Source organism: Lagenorhynchus albirostris, chromosome 2, assembly GCF_949774975.1.
Source record: "Lagenorhynchus albirostris chromosome 2, mLagAlb1.1, whole genome shotgun sequence".
Classification (NCBI taxonomy): domain Eukaryota; kingdom Metazoa; phylum Chordata; class Mammalia; order Artiodactyla; family Delphinidae; genus Lagenorhynchus; species Lagenorhynchus albirostris.
In genome coordinates, this window is record NC_083096.1 from 159,624,157 (window position 1) to 159,645,116 (window position 20,960).

At 44.4% G+C, this 20,960-nt stretch overlaps 1 protein-coding gene across 1 annotated transcript in view; it reads left to right on the forward strand.

Annotated features, from left to right (window-relative positions):
* The window catches only part of CSMD2 (CUB and Sushi multiple domains 2), a 669,690-nt gene that overhangs the window by 427,328 nt on the left and 221,402 nt on the right, over nt 1-20,960 (forward strand). The window contains exons 16-19 of the mRNA XM_060142710.1: nt 4,761-4,899; nt 5,796-5,983; nt 6,671-6,859; nt 7,052-7,168. Of these exons, the coding sequence (XP_059998693.1) occupies nt 4,761-4,899; nt 5,796-5,983; nt 6,671-6,859; nt 7,052-7,168 (633 nt within the window). The remainder of the gene's footprint in view (nt 1-4,760; nt 4,900-5,795; nt 5,984-6,670; nt 6,860-7,051; nt 7,169-20,960) is intronic.

A 20,960-nucleotide genomic window follows, 5' to 3' on the forward strand; every position in this document is an offset into this window, starting at 1 on the left:
GGAGAAATACTTAATTATTTTCCTTTATTTACCAGTTTTCGTATGAATGGGTTGACTCTAACGTCTTTCAAAGTTGAACATTTTTTAAATATCATTACAATCCAAAGGACTGAAACATATTTTATGCATTTAAATCCATTGCAGTTATTACTGTAGTCAACGCTCAAATCGTCCCATTGGCCGGCGGGAGCCTTTTGAAATTGGCCCAACCTCATCTTGTACATTTTCTGTCCCTGACCTAAAATCAGCTGTTTCTCCAAGGAGTCCTGGTTCCTTTTAGTGAGAAATAATATTCGGAATCTGGGCACTGGCTCTGCTTATTACTATTGAGTAGGTCCTCGTTTCTAAGCCTTTACAATGAACGGAGCTAAGAAATACTTTTTGAAAGATAAAATGCATCATGGGTTCATTTCATTTCCAATGTAGGAACATTTTTTCTTTTTCACTGAACTTCCTTGATGTCGTATCTGTATCTTCTTTCACTCTTGCTGGTAATCCAGGTTCTCAATGCCAACATAATTTCCCATATTCCTTAATATACACCCAGGAGTCTCAAATTGTAATACCAATACTACCAACAGCAATACGATTACTGAAAATCGTTTGTGTGTTTTTCCTTTCAATTCTTCTTGTCTGTACATCCTACTGGGGATGGACTATCAAATTGCTGTGTTTTAAAATCTCTTTAGTTTCTTCATGTGTGTTTATGCTACCAGCTGATACAGTATTATATTCATTTATTTTACACTGCTTTTAAGATTTGAGAAATTGCTTATCAAATTTAAATCTTTTTTCATTATGTAAAATAGTTCCAAAGCTAAACCTCTAAAAGAAGGTATATTCTGAGAAAGTCTAACTTGTATCTCTATCCTCTCTACCCTGGCCCCTCCCCCCATCCATAGGTAATCTTTTGCATTTTGAGTTTGCCCTTTCATTGATTGTTGATATGAGAAAATATGTGTGTGTCTCCCACCCTTTTCTTAGATAAATGGAATCATTACCCTTGCTTTTGCTGCTGTATCTTGCTTTTATTCACTTAATAAAATATTCTGGGGACCACTCCATGACATTATATAGAACGTTCCTTATTCTTGTTTTATAGCTGCATAAATAGTCCCTGTTGTTGATTACCCCAATTCATTTAGTCAGCTCCCTATTGCTGAGCATTCTGGCTGTTTCCATTCTTTGGCTGTTATAAATAGTACTGCGTTATGTAGCCTGGTACATATATATGTCTTTGCATATTTTTGCCAGTGTATCTTTGGGATAGAGTTCTAGAAGTAGAGTTGCTGGGTGAGGGAATAAATGCCTATGAATTTTGCTGGATGCTACCAAATTTCCCTGCGTAGGGTTTGTGCTCTTCTGCATGTCCGGCAGGAAAGTACTAGAATTCCTGCTTTCCCTCGGCTTCATGAGTCATCAGACTTTTTGCATTTTTCCCTACCTGATGGATGAGAAATAATTTCTCAGTAGAGTTTTGATTTGTATTTATTTTCTCAGTAAGAGGGAGGTTGAGCATCGTCTCAAATGTTAAAGAGACACTGCACTTAGGAATCCTCCCCCTCCTTCTCTCTGCCTGGAAACCATCACCCTGGGATATGAAGATTAACTAGAGAGAGTGAAGGATTCAATGAATGGAGAGGTTGTTTGCCAATCACCTGAGCAGAGAAGAGAGGAACTAGCCATAGTGATAAAACAATACAGCAGAGAAAGAAAACAAAATGGTGGCCACCAGAGGAAAGATTTGAGTTTCCTTCTCTGGAAAGTTTAGATAGGGCTTTGTTGATATCTATGACTGAATAGAGAGTAGCCTTGTCAGGCAACAGTGACTCTGTGATCTATGGCTTCCTGCAAAGTGAGTGACGACATCACAGTCCAGCAACCAAAGAGGCTGAGCCTGTGCTGAATGGGAGCCACGAGAGAGTCCCCACTCTCTTCTGAGGCTCTGTGCCTGCCTGGGGACCCAGGCACATCGCAGTAGGCATGCCCCTCCCCACCTCCAAGGTCTCACAAGTCCATTGGAAGAGTAGCGCAAAGTATTAGTAGTTTCAGTGCCATGGATGGATGGGTTTTGAAAACAGGTTACTCGGGAGATAACAATACCTATAGGCAATTTATGCTTTCAGTGTTTGATAGAGGTGCTATGTAATTTCTCAGTTTCTCCAAGCCTCAACTTACTGAAAATGGGATAATAATCCCCGCCTGTAAAATTAGGATAATAATGGTTATATACCTTTTAATGTTGCTGTTGTCACAAGGATAATCCACGTTAAGCCCAACACATAGTAAACTCACTAGCAGTGAGTTCACACCTATCAGCTGTGGTTGTCGTGCTATTATGTGCTGCAGGGGGATTTGGAGACAGAGGTCTTGAGGTTAAAGCTCTGCTCTAACTTTATTAGCTCTTGATCTAGTCTATCAGCCTACTTAGCCTCAGTTTTCTCCTCTGTAAAATGGGGATAACTTCATAAATGCGGTGCACATTTAAATGAGATAACACGTGGGATGGATTGGGTGGGATGGACTGGAAGACTGGGATTGACGTATGTACACTACCATGTATGAAGTAGATGGCTGGTGAGGGCCTACTGGATAGCACAGGGGGAAAAAAAAGAAGGTACAGTCTGTTTGCAGGACAAATATTAAGTTAACCTTAAAAATGCACTCCACCATACATTAGTTGCAAACAAATACTGTTTGATTCCACTTATACAAAGTACCTAGAATAGTCAAAGTCATAGAGACAGAAAATACCTTGGTGGATGCCAGGGGCGGGAGGGTGGGGGGCATGGGGAGGAGGAATGGGGGGTTAGTGTTTCATGGGGACAGAGTTTCAGTTTAGGAAGGTGAAAAATTCAGGAGATGGACGATGGTGAGAGTTGCACAACAGTGTGAATGTACTTAGTGCCACTGAACTGAACAGTTAAATATGGTTAAAATAGTATGGTTTATATTGTGTGACTTCTACCACAATAAAAAATTTTTTTTTAATGAGATAACACGTGTAAAGCAGGTAGCATCGTAAGTCATCGGTATGAGTTGTCTACTATTAACATCATTATTATTCTTTTGTCTTCTTTGTTAGTTAAACTTTCTAATAGAATTTACTATTAAGAATGCTTGACAATTATTTTAGATATTTTCAGGAAGCTTCCAGAATTGAGAGAGGAAAGGTGTGGTACATTTGGCTGTGTTTTATGAGACTGATTCCTTGGGGAAATTTGCCAAAATTTTGCAGAGATAGGAGTGTTGGGAGCTCCTCATCCCCTTGCCTTTCCAGTCTTGTTCAGCGCATTCTGGGTATCTGGTAGCACCGCAGTAAGGGGATCCCCAGGAAGCAGGGTTTCTTTTAAAACTGGGATGCTGCTTAGGGTACGATCTCTGGTTTGATGCTATCTTCCTAGGTCTGAATCCAAGTTGTACCACTTGCTAACCCTAGTTAGCAAGGGCTAGTCACTGATTCTCCATAAGGCTCCACTTTCTTAGCTGTAAAATGGAGTGAATAATAGCACCCTCCTCACGGGGTTTGTGTTTTGTGAAGATCAAACATGATAGACACGTGAAGCTCAGCGTGTGACGGGAGCGGGCTCTCAGTCCATGGCCGTGGTGGTGACACGGCAGCGGCTTTGGTGCTCGTGGTGAGGGGAGGGAGGTGCCTTCTCAGGGTGGGCGAGGTTAGACTAACAAACAACCCCAGAATCTCAGTGGCTTACACACAGGAGTTTCGCTCTCACCCAGACTACTCAGGCTACATGTGTAACCTGGGTCACGGGGCTCTTCTCCTCAGGGTCACTTAGAGGCCCAGGCTGATGGTACTTCTTTCTAGACTCTCACAGTCACAAGCTGCAGGTCCCACGCTGGCTCTTCACGTTCCCATGTGGGTGGGACACGCATCACTTCCCCCCTCGAAGGATTGGTCAAGGCAGTCACGTGGCCTTGCCTACATGGACACAGAAGGGTGGACGATGAGATCCAGCCACGTGGGCTGCAGGCAGAGCACTGGAGCAGCTCTAATGACCACCACAGGGCCAAGGGTCTGGCTGCAGGAAGGGGCAGGAGTGATGGGAAAGATGGGAGAGAATGGAATGGGAAACTGAGGGATGGGAACATGGGCAGAGAGAGGCCAAAGGGCTGAGCTAACAGGGTTTGCGAGCTCAGAGCCAGCGTGAGGGGTGCCTGAACGCTGAGGGTCTTGTGGCTTTACCTGCCGTGACTACGCTCATCCTTCCATCCACTCATTTATTCATTCAAGCAGTGGTCACTGAGGGACACCCGTGTGCCAAGCACTAGGCTAAGGGCTGGGGGTTCCGAGTTGCATGAGACAAATTATACAGCCCCTGCGCTCAGGGAGCTCGCAGCGGAGCAGGCTGTGGGCTCCTGGGCCAGAGCACCGGGTACCAGCCGTGCAGGGCGGGCCGGGCTTGTGCCTCTGCCAGAGGCCTGATGATCGAGTCAGGAGCAAAGAGAGAACCAGCGTGACCCAAATATTAGTTGTGCTTCAACACCACTAGAATGGCAAAGGACTTTGCTTAAAGGATTCTTTTCATTCCTCCCCTCTGGCCCTTCATAAAACTCCAAGTGATATAACTGGACATATCCGTAAAGGACCCAAAAGACAGAGCTCACAGTTTATACAGTTTATGTAATTCTCCATAAAAACAAAAACAGTACTTGCTGGCAGACACGTTTTATAGAGAGATTTTGTTTGTTTGTTTACTGTCCCCCCAAGAAGCCTGCTTCTCTCCCTTCTGTCCCCCCAGCTCCCTGCGGCGGTCATCTGACTTCGCCCAGCGGCACCATCCTGTCTCCGGGCTGGCCTGGCTTCTACAAGGATGCCCTGAGCTGTGCCTGGGTGATTGAAGCCCAGCCAGGCTACCCCATCAAAATCACCTTCGACAGGTGCTTGTAACCACAACCTGGGGGTGGGGGTGAGGAGTGATATCTCTGCGGTGGTGTGGGAGGGAAGCTGGGGTGGGTGACGGACCAGCGCTGATGCTGGAATGTCAACAAGGTCAGAGAACACTAGAGTGGCTGCCCTGGGTGGGGTGGGGACAGGCTGCACTGGCTTTGCCCTTGGCCTTGGTTCCATCTCAGTAGTGGGGTCTGTGATGTTTAGGGGACTGTTAGTATCTGAGGAGCATTTCCAGTGTGGGAAGGCGGTCTTCTCACCTCTGACCCGAATCGTGCTCATATGCTCCACTTCTAACTCCCACCCTGGCGGTGCCCCTCGGGTGGGGGAAGTAGCCACCCAAGTATGAACACAAACTTCTTCTAGACGAAGCGTTCGTGGCGTAGAATAGCTGTTGCAAACTTTTCTGTGAAGGGCCAGGTAGTAAATACTTTAGGTTTCATGGGACACTTGCTGATATCTGTTGCATAGTCTTTGCTTTTTAAAAAAAAAAAATACTGCTTTATAAACATAAAAACCATTCTTAGCCCTTAGGCCATCCAAGAACAGACTCTAGACCAGAACTGCCCCTGGGGCTGTAGTTTACTGACCCCTGGCCTAGAACATTCTGACCCCCATGAGGCTAGTCACTGTGCCTCTAGGTCTGAAGATGGGTCACAGCCCAGGCCACAGAGAGGACTGGGAAAGCCGCATCCAACCACAGGAGGAGGAGGGTTCAACACAGGAGGGAAGGTCCTCCCACATCTCCAGTAAATGTGTGCAGATTATACTAAAATCTCCCAGCCTGCCAAAATCCACTTGTTCTGAAGCCCAGGTCAGTCAGGGCCTTTTGTCATTTGCAAATTAATGAAGTTTCTCAAGACGTCTTCACTTCCATCTTTGGCAGATTTAAAACTGAGGTCAACTATGACACTCTGGAAGTGCGAGATGGACGGACGTACTCAGCGCCCTTGATCGGAGTTTACCACGGGACCCAGGTCCCCCAGTTCCTCATCAGCACCAGCAACTACCTCTACCTCCTCTTCTCTACCGACAAGAGTCACTCGGACATCGGCTTCCAGCTCCGCTATGAGAGTGAGTGTCGGGGCGTCAGTGACAGGGTCGGCCGTGTGGGGAAAGGACCAAGGGCTGAGCTCCACCAGGAGGCCCCGCTCGGCCGCATCGCCGTGACGTTCTCAGTTAGGCTGTGCTCCTCGGGAGGTGCTGCCTGTTCTCAGCATCTCTCAGAGCTCAACTTTAGAAAGAATGGAAGGTCCCCCTCTGTGTGCAGATGATTGGGCGCCACCGTGCTGGGCACTCTGGGGACAGATGGTGACATTGGAGTGAGATGCCATCTCCCGCTCCCTCACCCTCTCTCATCACCTGCATTCATCGCTGGTGCCTCGATTGAAAGAGCTTGTTGATTCAATTCTTTGCAGACCGCTCTAGTAACTTAGGGCCAAGAGCACCATGAGAAGAGGGTCGTTTTCTTACCCGTGTTCGTATCCATAACCCTTAGCATGGCTTCTAAGCCATAGGGGACACCTCACTGATGGTTACTGAATGAATGATGAATGAACAAATGATGAAGACAGGTTGTTCTCCCTGACAGATGGGTCTTCAGATACCCTCAGCAGATACTGACAGCCACATCTGAGGAGGGGGCACATGACAACTCCAGCCTTCTTTCTATCAGGGCTCTGTCCCCCCTCCCTTTGTGAGTCAGCTGGGGGCCCTCTATGCTCACAGTGAGCTGTTCCAGCTGTGGGCTCTCTATTCCAGCTATAACACTGCAGTCAGACCACTGTCTGGATCCAGGGATCCCCGTCAATGGGCAGCGTCATGGGAATGACTTCTACGTGGGCGCTCTGGTGACCTTCAGCTGTGACTCGGGCTACACACTAAGCGACGGGGAGCCCCTGGAGTGTGAGCCCAACTTCCAGTGGAGCCGGGCCCTGCCCAGCTGTGAAGGTGAGACATACCAGCAGGGGGCGCTAAAGTAGAGGACTCCTTTCCTGCCCTGAAAATACAGGCACTGACCCCCTGACCCTGTCAGTGAGGGTTGGAGGTTTGGACGAGATGGGGGCTGGGATCCCAGGGGGACTGTGAGGGAAGCTCCCTGGGCCACTCCAGTCTTTCAGTGCCCGCTTCCCTCCTCTCCAGCTCTCTGTGGTGGCTTCATTCAAGGCTCCAGTGGGACCATCTTGTCACCGGGGTTCCCTGATTTCTACCCCAACAACTTGAACTGCACCTGGATTATCGAAACATCACATGGCAAGGGTAAGTGTTTAGGCCCAGGGCAGGTATCGGGATGCAACATGGTCAGGGCCCCAAGGTCCCCAGGTCAAGATGACCTCAGTGGGGATCTCCCTCTCTAGTGACCTCTGGGCTTAGTCTGAATTTTTCTCACCAACCAGAAAACTCCCAGAACCTTCCTATCTCTCTGAATCACAGAATTCATTCAACAAATATTTTTCAAACCTAAAATCTCCATTCTGGAAGAGATCTTAGAGATTACTAGCTCTCAAACCTACTTAATTCGGTCGGGAATCTTCTCCAAATCACTCCGCACAAGACGGCAGCACACCTTCTGTCTAAACACCCCCCGTGGTGGAGAGGTGACCAATCCACTCAACAAAGGGGCACCTATTCTCATTTTCTGCTAGGTCTGACCCCTCCTAATAACCTGAGACTGAGTTCCTTGTACTGAGTCCTGGAGGAACATAGGCTGCCTCTGCTCCCTGTTCCTCACATCCAGCCTTCAGATATTGTACGTGGCAATCCTCTTCTCACAGAACTCACACTGTTCCTCAGAGGAGTGTTTTCATATTCCTCACCAGGCTGGACTCTTGCCCTACCTTCCCTGGCATAAATGACCTTTGGGAGTCCCAAGTTCAAAGTAAGGGCGCTGACTACAAATAAACATTAACTAATATACTCTTTCACTCCACAAATATTGATTGAACTCCACCTGTGTGGCAGACCCTGGGGCTGGGAATACACAGTAACCAGGCAGAGATGGCTTCTACCCTCAGAAGCTTGCTCCAAAGTTCATCTAGAGTCAAGGTTCTTAAAGCAGTTTGGCAAATACTCTAATGTTAGACCCCTACACTAGAGGCTTAGATTTTCTATGTTGGTGGTGGAAACCAGGCAACTATGTTTTTAGAACACTTCACTAGTAACTGTGATGCGTGCCTTTAAATAAGAACCTCTGATCTAGAAGAATGAATGTGTAGAAAAGCCAAGAAAAACTTTAAAGGGAAGAGTAACCCTTCCAGATATTAAAATGTTATTATGGGATAAAATAATTTTAATGATGTGGTATGAGTATAGGAGTGGACACACAAATCAGTGGGGGAAAATAAAGATCCAGAAATAGGTTCCCCTCTGTGTGTGTGTGTGTGTGTGTGTATGTGTGTGTGTGTGTGTGTGTGAGAGAGAGAGAGAGAGAGAGTGTGTGGGTATATGTGTGTACGAGAGAGAGAGACAGTCTTTAGTATATGATTAAAGTGTCATTTCCAATCCATTAAAGAGAGGATGGATTATTTAATAAATGGTTTTAAAACAGTGGGCTTAACCATTTGGGAAAAAGAAAAAACCAAATCATACCTCACGCATTTATCCACAAATTCTAGTACTAGAAGGATATGAAAGTCTAACCTCAGGTGGGACTTACTTAAAGAGTAACACCAAAAGTAGAATCCATAAAGGCAAAGACTGTTAGATTTGATTAAATAATACTTTGAATGGATTATGTGTTTTTTTAAATAAATATATGAATATTCAAAATATTCATGTAAAATATTCAAATAGTTAATGGACAAAAATATTTGCAACCTATGTAATCATCTAAGGACCAAGAACCTGATGCATAAAAAGCTCTTAAAATGTTTTTAGAAAAATATGCCTGGTCTACAGGGCTATAAAATAAGCAAAACTATAAACACTTTGTAATAGAGGAAATACAAATGAAAAGACCTCGACCGCCCCTAACAATTTTAAAAATGCATATTCACCCAGTAAATGAAATGCCATTTCCCTTTTCAAGTCAGCAGAGAACATCACAACAGTGTAACAGTGTGGGGGACAGTGTAGAGACACGAATACTATTCTTCCGTGCTGCCATTGTGCGAAACTGCTCAAACTTTCCAGAGGATGATTTGACAATGAATCAAAAGTCTTAAGAATATACGTGCCTCCGGTACTTCCCTGGTGGCGCAGTGGTTAAGAATCCGCCTGCCAATGCTTGATCCCTGGTCCAGGAATATCCCCCATGCTGTGGGGCAACTAAGCCCATGCACCACAACTACTGAGCTTGTGTTCTAGAACCCGCGAGCCACAACTACTGAAGCCCGTGCTCCTAGAGCCCGTGCTCCACAACAAGAGAAGCCACCGCAATGAGAAGTCCGCACACCGCAACGAAGAGGAGCCCCCACTCGCCGCAACTAGACAAAGCCCGCACACAGCAACGAAGACCCAACACAGCCAAAAATAAATTAATTAATTAATTAAAAAACAAAAAAAAGAATATATGTGCCTCTGGACCCAGCAGTTCTACTTCTTGGAATTTATCTGAAGAAAATAAATAAACTGTACATCAAGGTTTAGCTACAAGGTTGTCCCCTAAAACACTTTATTAATTGAAAAACTAGTAACTATTCCCATGTCCATCGATCAGGAAATGTTAACTAAACGTATGGTATAGCCAAATAACGAAATATTCAATATTACCATGCAGCTACTGAAAGGAGTAATGTGAAAGAATATTTAAAGCCCTACACAGATGGTTGCAATACACTGTTGACTAAAAAAGAAGTTTGCCAAAGTAATATATTCAGTTTATAAAAATTAAGCAAGGAGGCTTCCCTGGTGGCGCAGTGGTTAAGAATCTGCCTGCCAGTGCAGGGGACACAGGTTCAAGCCCTGGTCCAGGAAGATCCCACATGCCGCGGAGCAACTAAGCCCGTGCGCTACAACTACTGAGCCTGTGCTCTAGATCCCACAAGCCACAACTACTGAGCCTGTATGCCACAACTACTGAAGCCCACGTGCCTAGAGCCCATGCTCAGCAACAAGAGAAGCCACCGCAATGAGCAGCCCGCACACCGCAACAAAGAGTAGCACCCAGTCGCCACAACTAGAGAAAGCCCGCGTGCAGCAACGAAGACCCAACACAGCCAAAAATAAATTAATTAATTAATTTAATTTATTTATTAAAATATTAAGCAAGGATATGTGCATAGAAAACAGTCTGAAGAGCTATGCCCCCAAAGGTTAATACTAGTTGTCTCTTATTTTCATCTTTTGACTTTTTCCTAATTTTGAGCACTAAATATGTATTCCATGTAAAGTATACTATTTGTATAAAAAAAGAAAATTTGAAAGAAAAGTCACTTATAATCCCACCTCATGTATTTAAGCACTGTCACTGTTGCCTTTAATAGGCCTGGTATTTAGCCGGGATTAGGACAGCCTTGGGCAAGACGGGACCCTCCGGCAAGTCAGGGCAATGCGGGGCTAGCCCCTTTTTCCCACAGTATTGTTCCCGAGGAGAGGAGGGACGGAGGCAGCGTCCTTGTTCATCCTGCAGAGCTGTTTCCACCAAGCCTGGTCCAGAGTTGGCCATTGCCAGGGCCAGAAGCTACTCTGGCATCAAGAGGGAAAGAAAGGCAGCCCCCTGTGACCCCTAGAGTAACGACCCCCCATAGTCATGATTCTCTCTGCATCTGACGTCTGTAATTATAGGGGTGTATGTTCCTCTTTGCCTTTCTACCCGTGTCTTTCCTTAGAAGTCAATGCAGTTCAACAAATTTTTAACAAATGCTTATCTGATACTTGGGCTTGCTGTAGGTGCTAGGCAAACACAGGGGAACAGACCCTCTGGCGCTGCCTGCCTTGTAGTCTAGTGGTAGAGATCCAGCCTAAAGAGACCTCGCAATGTACCATGGTCAATTCTGGGATAGAGCAGACACAGGTGGGGAGTTGAGACTTAGGCCAGTCTTCAAGGATGAACAGGAATTAGCCAGGATGAGAGGTGTTCCAGGCAGAGAATCAAGAGGTCACTGATGTATAACCAGGTCACTTCTTCCTTAGAACCATTGAAAGGCTTCACCAGACCCTAAGCATTGAGCCCCAAATTGTAAACCAGCTAGCATGGCCTTGTAGCCCTGGCTTATTACCTTCCTCAGCCTCCTTCTGAGCCCTCTATGCACTAAGTTCTAGTTGCACTGAACTTCTTTCAGTTCCTAGAACTTCTTAGGCTTTCGTTGTCCTCTAGAGCTTTGCACAATGGGACAATTTTCTTCTCCTGGAACACTTCCTGTCCCCGCATCGTCTCCACCATTCCCCTTGCCTGGCCAGCTGCTCATCCTTCTGAATTCACTTCCTCTACCGAACCTTCCCATCCCCCTGCCCCCAGCGCTGGGTCTGGGTGGGGCCCCCCTCCACAGGCTCCTGTGTGACCCTGTACCTTCCCAATCCCAGACTTCTCCCCACTGTATGGAACTTGGCATCCTCGTCATCTGTCCCCCGGACCAACTCCAAGCTCTTTCAGAGAAATGTCTGCCTTGCTTCCTGCAGTTTCCTCAGCTGCTGGCTTCATGCCTGGCACATAAGAAACTCCAGAAATATCTATATGAATTGAATTAAAGTGAACTCACACCCTTCTCCAGAGGGCACCCCTCAGGCTCTGCTTGTAACTGTATCTCGGGTTAACAGACCTATGGAGGCTGCTGACTCCGATTGCGCCCTACCAGGTAGAAGTCCAGCTGGGAAAACTGAAAACTCTGTGAAATTCAGAATTGTTCAACTTACCACATGCCCAGCCCAAGGGAGCAGCCATTTCAGGAGTCCAGATAACATGCCCTTGCTAAGACCCCAGGCCTGACATCTTTTAACCCACAAGGCCGTCTGGGAGTTAGATGAACTGAGTACTAAGAACACCTACTGTGTGCCAGGCACTGTGCCGTGGGCTTTGCATGTGCTGCCCCAGGTGTTCCTCTCCCCAAGGATTAAATGTCACCTAAGGGCGCAGAGCAGCTTTGGCCCAGACACTTTCGCTGGTAGACGGGCTTTTGACCCAGATCCGCCTCCCTCCAAATCCGCTCCTTTCCCATGGCCCTGCTCTCTCTGCTCCAGTGTGGTGTTAATGTGCTTTGCACGACTCTGCATGGTTCACTCCAGTGGAGTCTTCCCTTGTGTGTGCATCTGTCACACCAAATCTGGATTCAAACTCCAACACAGGGCCTCTCTATTTCTGTGATAATGTCTTCATTTTCACACAATGGCCAAAAGAGCCCCAAGCAATCAGCATAGCTGGGAAACCCAGGAGTTTCACCTCGGTTGTTTACTCATCCTTAGAATCCCTGCCAAATGGTTATTCCTTTGGAGGGGCTGTATTTGCATGCTGGAAAAACAGAGTAAAGGCACAGTGCTTAATTCACCTTCGTTTCCGCCTGTTACTGTGTCTGACTCATCCTCCACCCAGCCCTGTGTTCCAGCGAGGAGGGAAAGACATCTATTCCACCAAGCCTCTTCCCAAGCTCTGCAGACTGAAAACAGTTTTCTCAGTTGCACACGTGTTTGTGTGTCAGCAGTACAGGATATGTACGGGCATACATACCCGTGGGGTTCCAAGCATGCTTACACCCCTCGTGTCACAGACTGTGACCCCTGTGAAGCCTTCCCAACCCCGGAGGCGTAGTTGCCCACTCTCCCTCTGTGTCCCCACTCTGTATTCTCACTGCTCATGTGCCTGTCTCCTCCTCTAGACTGGGAGATCTTTCTCGGTGCTTAGCACAGGCCTGACACTTAGTAGGCACTCAGAGTCTATGTCTTTGAGTAAATAGATAAATGGATGCATGTCAGCTGCCCGGGCACAGGGCATTCACAAGCTGCTTCCCTGGTCCCACCTCTACTGGGTTCTGTTCCCCCGACCCTCACCTGTAGAATCCCAAATACTCCAGATCACCAGTTTCTATCAACAGAGAGGCAAAAAAACCCAAAAACATCTAAAATGCTTAAGCATTAAGACCTTGGATCTAACCATCGTTTATCAAAAACGTGTCAGTAATTAGAGAAGTATTCCTCACACTTGTATGTGCCTACAGATCTCTTGGGGGATCTTGTTAGCATGCAGATTCTGATTCAGGAGGTCTGTGGTGGAGGCCAAGATTCTGCATTTCCAACAAGCTTCCAGACAATGCCCCAGATGCTGAGGTCCGTGGACTTTGAACAGCACTTGGCTGCAGCATTCCTCGCCTACCCAAGTTCCTGCCCTGGTATATCCATGGCATGTATTCCCATGGGCACACTCACCCGTGGGTGGACGTGCATTGCACATCTGCCCACACAAGCACAACTGCCATCTGGACAAGTTCAAGAGTTGCCCTGGGTGTTAAGATCCTGCTGCTCCATAACTTACCCCTGAACCCTGCGGCCACCTGGCCCCTCCTACCACGGGCTCTCTTTCCATAGTGAGAGAAGATGCCTCATGGGGTGGTTTATTGCACAGCCTCCGCCACCAGATTGTCTCAGTTCAGATCTCAGCTCTCCCACCTACTAGCTGGAACTTGTAGAACTTGTAAATGTTTTCGTATCTTCCCTTCTGATTGATAGGGGCCAACTAAAGAGCAACTCAGGACAGTGACACACATACTTAGTGCTGAATGTTATTGTCTTTATTGAGTGCTCTTAGCCCCTCCCCCTCAGTGGAGGTCCCCTCCCTTTTTCCCATCTCAGATGGGATGGCTGCCTGTCCCCTCCCCCACCAATCCCCCTCCTCCCTGTCTTCTGTTTGATGCCCCTCCTACCCCAGGCTTCCAATCTGCCCCTCCTCTGATGTCCACTTCCCTGCTATGGTCCTCTTCATGCTTGTGGATTCAGGTAGCAGGTGTCCCAGATCTACTGCTGTAGTCTGACCTTGGTCCTGAACTCTAAGTCTGTACTTCCAGTTCCCACTAGCTCATGCTGCTTGAATGTCAAACATGCAGGGTATTCAAGGCCATTACCCTTCTACCACCTACTCCTCTTCTTCCTATGCGTCCGACCCTGGGTCACAAAAGACATCACTGTCCTTCAGGTCAAGATCTTCCCCGTCATCTGGGGAGACCTTCAAGATGGCAGAGGAGTAAGACTTGGAGATCACCTTCTGCCCCACAAATACATCAGAAATACATCTACATATGGAACAACTCCTACAGAACACCTACTGAACGCTGGCAGAAGACCTCAGGCTTCCCAAAAGGCAAGAAACTGCCCATGTACCTGGCTGTGTGGCTGACAGGGTCTTGGTGCTCCGGCCAGGTGTCAGACCTGTGCCTCTGAGATGGGAGAGCTGAGTTTAGGACATTGGTCCACCAGAGACCTCCTGGCTCCACATAATATCAAACAGCAAAAGCTCTCCCAGAGATCTCCATTTCAACGCTAAGACCCAGCTCCATTCAACAATCAGCAAGCTAGAGTGCTGGACACCCTATGCCAAACAACTAGCAAGACAGGAACACAACCCCACCCGTTAGCAGAGAGGCTACCTAAAATCATAATAAGGTCACAGACACCACAAAACACGCCACCGGCTGCGGTTCTGCCCACCAGAAAGACAAGATCCAGCCTCATCCACCAGAACACAGGCACTAGCCCCCTCTAGGAGGAAACCTACACAACCCCCTGAACCAACCTTACCCACTGGGGGCAGACACCAAAAACAACAGGAACTACGAACCTGCAGCCTGCAAAAAGGAGACCCCAAACACAGTAAGATAAGCAAAATGAGAAGACAGAGAAACACACAGCAGATGAAGGAGCAAGGTAAAAACCCACCAGACCAAACAAATGAAGAGAAAATAGGCAGTCCACCTGAAAAACAATTCAGAGTAATAATAGTACAGATGATCCATATTCTTAGAAATAGAATGGAGAAAATACAGGAAATGTTTAACAAGGACCTAGAAGAATTAAAGAGAAAACAAACAATGATGAACAACACAATAAATGAACTTAAAAATGCTCTAAAATTAATCAATAGCAGAATAACTGAGGCAGAAGATCAGATAAGTAACCTGGAAGATAAAATAGTGGAAATAGCTACTGCAGAGCAGAATAAAGAAAAAACAATGAAAAGAAGTGAGGACAGTCTCAGAGACCTCTGGGACAACATTAAATGCACCAACATTCTAGTTATAGGGATCCCAGAAGAAGAAGAGAAAAAAGAAGGGACTGAGAAAATATTTGAAGAGATTATAGTTGAAAACTTCCCTAATATGGGAAAGGAAATAGTCAATCAAGTCTAGGAAGCACAGAGACTCCCATACAGGATAAATCCAAGGAGAAATGTGCCAAGACACATATTAATCAAACTATCAAAAATTAAGTACAAAGAAAAAATATTAAAAGCACTAAGGGAAAAGAAACACATAACATAAAAGGGAATCCCCATAAGGTTAACAGCTGATCTTTCAGTAGAAACTCTGCAAGCCAGAAGGGAATGGCAGGAAATATTTAAAGTGATGAAAGGGAAAAACCTACAACCAAGATTACTCTACCCAGCAAGGATCTCATTCAGATTTGACAGAGAAACTAAAACCTTTACAGACAAGCAAAACCTAAGACAATTCACCACCACAAACCCAGCTTTACAACAAATGCTAAAGGAACTTCTCTAGGCAGGACACACAAGAGAAGGAAAAGACCTACAATAACAAACTCAAAACAATTAAGAAAATGGTAATAGGAACATACATATCGATAATTATCTTAAATGTAAATGGATTACATGCTCCCACCAAAAGACATAGACTGGCTGAATGGATACAAAAACAAGGTCTGTATATATGCTGTCTACAAGAGACCCACTTTAGACCTAGGGACACATACAGACTGAAAGTGAGGGGATGGAAAAAGATATTCCATGCAAAGGGAAATCAAAAGAAAGCTTGAGTAGCAATTCTCCTATCAGAAAAAATTGACATTAAAATAAAGACTCTTACAAAAGGCAAAGAAGGACACTACATAATGATCAAGGGATCATTCCAAGAAGAAGATATAACAATTGTAAATATTTATACACCCAACATAGGAGCACCTCAATACATAGGGCAAATGCTAACAGCCATAAAACGGGAAATTGACAGTAACACAATCATAGTAGGGGACTTTAACACCCCACTTTCACCAATGAACAGATCATCCAAAATGAAAATAAATAAGGAAACACAAGGTTTAAATGATACATTAAACAAGGTGGACTTAATTGATATTTATAGGACATTCCATCCAAAAACAACAGAATACACTTTCTTCTCAAGTGCTCATGGAACATTCTCCAGGATAGATCATACACAGAAATAAACTCAAAATGGATTAAAGACCTAAGTGTAAGGCCAGACACTATCAAACTCTTAGAGGAAAACATAGGCAGAACACTCTGTGACATAAATCACAGCAAGATCCTTTTTGACCCACCTCCCAGAGAAATGGAAATAAAAACAAAAATAAACAAATGGGACCTAATGAAACTTAAAAGCTTTTGCACAGCAAAGGAAACCATAAACAAGACCAAAAGACAACCCTCAGAATGGGAGAAAATATTTGCAAATGAAGCAACTGACAAAGGATTAATCTCCAAAATTTACAAGCAGCTCATGCAGCTCAATAACAAAAAAACAAACAACCCAATCCAAAACTGGGCAGAAGACCTAAATAGACATTTCTCCAAAGAAGATATACAGATTGCCAACAAACACATGAAAGAATGCTCAACATCATTAACCATTAGAGAAATGCAAATCAAATCTACAATGAGATATCATCTCACACTGGTCAGAATGGCCATCATCAAAACATCTAGAAACAATAAATGCTGGAGAGGGTGTGGAAAAAAGGGAACACTCTTGCACTGTTGGTGGGAATGTAAATTGATACAGCCACTATGGAGAACAGTATGGAGGTTCCTTAAAAAACTAAAAATAGAACTACCATACGACCCAGCAATCCCACTACTGGGCATATACCCTGAGAAAACCATAATTCAAAAAGAGTCATGTACCAAAATATTCATTGAAGCTCTATTTACAGTAGCCAGGACATGGAAGCAACCTAAGTGTCCATCAACAGATGAATGGGTAAAGAAGATGTGGCACATATATACAATGGAATATTACTCAGCCATGAAAGGAAACGAAATTGAGATATTTGTAGTGAGGTGGATGGACCTAGAGTCTATCAAACAGAGTGAAGTAAGTCAGAAAGAGAAAAACAAATACTGTATGCTAACACATATATATGGAATCTAAGGGAAAAAAAAAAAGGTCATGAAGTACCTAGGGGTAAGATGGGAATAAAGACACAGACCTACTAGAGCATGGACTTGAGGATATGGGGTGGGGTAAGGGTAAGCTGTGACAAAGTGAGAGAGTGGCATGGACATATATACACCACCAAATGTAAAATAGATAGCTAGTGGGAAGCAGCCGCATAGCACAGGGAGATCAGCTACGTGGTTTGTGACTACCTAGAGGGGTGGGAAAAGGTGGGTGGGAGGTAGGGAGATGCAAGAGGGAAGAGATATGGGAACATATGTATATGTACAACTGATTTACTTTGTTATAAAGCAGAAACTAACACACCATTGTAAAGCAATTATACTCCAAAGAGATGTTAAAAAAAATGTTTCTCTTTACACATTTCTCTACTTCTAAAGCTTTTTTCCAATAAACACGTGTTACCTTTAAAAAAAAAGCAATGAAAAATAAATGAAGGAAACAATAGCCAAGATCAATAAAACTAAAGCTGGTTCTTTGAGAAGAAAAACCATTAGCCAGACTCATCAAGAAAAAAAGGGAGAAGACTCAAATCAATAGAATTAGAAAAGAAAACAGAGAAGTAACAACTGACACTGCAGAAATACAAAGGATCATGAGAGATTACTACAAGCAACTATATGCCAATAAAATGAACAACCTGGAAGAAATGGAAAAATTCTTAGAAAAGCACAACCTTCTGAGACTGAACCAGGAAGAAATAGAAAATATGAACAGACCAATCACAAGCACTAAAATTGAGACTGTGATTAAAAATCTTCAAACAAACAAAAGCCCAGGACCAGTTGGCTTCACAGGCGAATTCTATCAAACATTTAGAGAAGATCTAACACCTATCCTTCTCAAACTCTTCGAAAACATAGCAGAAGAAGGAACACTCCCAAACTCATTCTACAAGGCCACCATCGCCCTGATACCAAAACCAGACAAAGATGTCACAAAGAAAGGAAACTACAGGCCAACTTCACTGATGAACATAGATGCAAAAATCCTCAACAAAATACTAGCAAACAGAATCCAACACCACATTAAAAGGGTCTTACACCATGAACAAGTGGGGTTTATCCCAGGAATGCAAGGATTTTTCAATATACGCAAAGCAATCAATGTGATAAACCATATTAGCACACTGAAGAAGAAAAGCTGTATGATCATCTCACTAGATGCAGAAAAAGCTTTTGACAAAATTCAACACCCATTTATGATAAAAACCCTCCAGATAGTAGGCATAGAGGGAACTTACCTCAACATAATAAAGGCCATATATGACAAACCCACAGCCAACATCATTCTCAATGGTGAAAAACTGAAACCATTTCCACTAAGATCAGGAACAAGACAAGGTTGCCCACTCTCACCACTATTATTCAGCATAGTTTTGGAAGCTTTAGCCACAGCAATCAGAGAAGAAAAAGAAATAAAAGGAATCCAAATCGGAAAAGAAGAAGTAAAGCTGTCACTGTTTGCAGATGACATGATAATATACATAGAGAATCCTAAAGATGCTACCAGAAAACTACTAGAGCTAATCAATGAATTTAGCAAAGTAGCAGGATACAAAATTAATGCACAGAAATGTCTGGCATTCCTATACACTAATGATGAAAAACCTGAAAGTGAAATCAAGAAAACACTGTCATTTACCATTGCAACAAAAAGAATAAAATATCTAGGAATAAACCTACCTAAGGAGACAAAAGACCTGTATACAGAAAATTATAAGACACTGATGAAAGAAATTAAAGATGATACAAATAGATGGAGAGATATACCATGTTCTTGGATTGGAAGAATCAACATTGTGAAAATGACTATACTACCCCAAACAATCTACAGATTCAATGCAATCCCTATCAAACTACCACTGGCATTTTTCACAGAACTAGAACAAAAAATTTCACAATTTGTATGGAAACACCAAAGACCCCAAATAGCCAAAGCAATCTTGAGAAAGAAAAACGGAGCTGGAGGAATCAGGCTCCCTGACTTCAGACTATACTACAAAGCTACAGTAATCAAGAGAGTATGGTACTGGCACAAAAACAGAAATGTAGATCAATGGAAGAGGATAGAAAACCCAGAGATAAACCCACACACATATGGTCACATTATTTTTGATAAAGGAGGCAAGAATATACAATGGAGAAAAGACAGCATCTTCAATAAGTGGTGCCAGAAAAACTGGACAGCTACATGTAAAAGAATGAAATTAGAACACTCCCTAACACCATACACAGAAATAAACTCAAAATGGATTAAAGACCTAAATGTAAAGCCAGACACTATCAAACTCTTAGAGGAAAACATAGGCAGAACACTCTATGACATAAATCCCAGCAAGATCCTTTTTGACCCACCTCCCAGAGAAATGGAAATAAAAGCAAAAATAAACAAATGGGACCTAATGAAACTTAAAAGCTTTTGCACAGCAAAGAAAACCATAAACAAGACCAAAAGACAACCCTCAGAATGGGAGAAAATATTTGCAAATGAAGCAACTGACAAAGGATCAATCTCCAAAATTTACAAGCAGCTCATGCAGCTCAATAACAAAAAAACAAACAACCAATTTACAAATGGGCAGAAGACCTAAAGAGATATTTCTCCAAAGAAGATATACAGCTTGCCAACAAACACATGTAAGAATGCTCAACATCACTAATCATTAGAGAAATGCAAATCAAAACTACAATGAGGTATCACCTCACACCAGTCAGAATGGCCATCATCAAAAAATCTAGTAACAATAAATGCTGGAGAGGGTGTGGAGAAAGGGGAACCCTCCTGCACTGTTGGTGGGAATGTAAGTTGATACACCCACTATGGAGAACAGTGTGGAGGTTCCTTAAAAAACTAAAAATTGTGGCTTCCCTGGTGGCGCAGTGGTTGGGGTTCCGCCTGCCGATGCGGGGGACACGGGTTCGTGCCCCGGTCCGGGAGGATGCCGCATGCCGCGGAGCGGCTGGGCCCGTGAGCCATGGCCGCTGAGCCTGCGCGTCCGGAGCCTGTGCTCCGCGACGGGGGAGGTCACAACAGTGGGGGGACCGCATACCGCAAAAGAAAGAAAAAAAAAAAAAAAACTAAAAATTGAGCTACCATATGACCCAGCAATCCCACTACTGGACATATCCCCTTAGAAAACCGTAATTCAAAAAGAGTCATGTACCACAATGTTCATTGCAGCTCTGTTTACAATAGCCAGGACATGGAAGCAACCTAAGTGTCCATCGACAGATGAATGGATAAAGAAGACGTGACACATATATACAATGGAATATTACTCAGCCATAAAACGAAACGAATTCAGTTATTTGTAGTGAGATGGATGGACCTAGAGTCTGTCATACAGAGTGAAGTAAGTCAGAAAGAGAAAAACAAATACCGTATGCTAACACATATATATGGAATCTAAAAAAAAAAAAAAGGTTCTGAAGAACCTAGGGAAAGGACAGGAATAAAGATGCAGACATAGCAAATGGACTTGAGGACATGGGGAGGGGGACGAGTAAGCTGGGATGACGTGAGAGAGTGGTTTGGACATATACACACTACCTAACGTAAAATAGATAGCTAGTGGGAAGCAGCCACATAGCACAGGGAGATCAGCTGGGTGCTTTGTGACCACGTAGAGGGGTGGGATAGGGTGGGTGGGAGGGAGACGCAAGAGGGTGGGGGTATGGGGATATATGTATATGTATAGGTGATTCACTTTGTTATAAAGCAGAAACTAACACACCATTGTAAAGCAATTATAC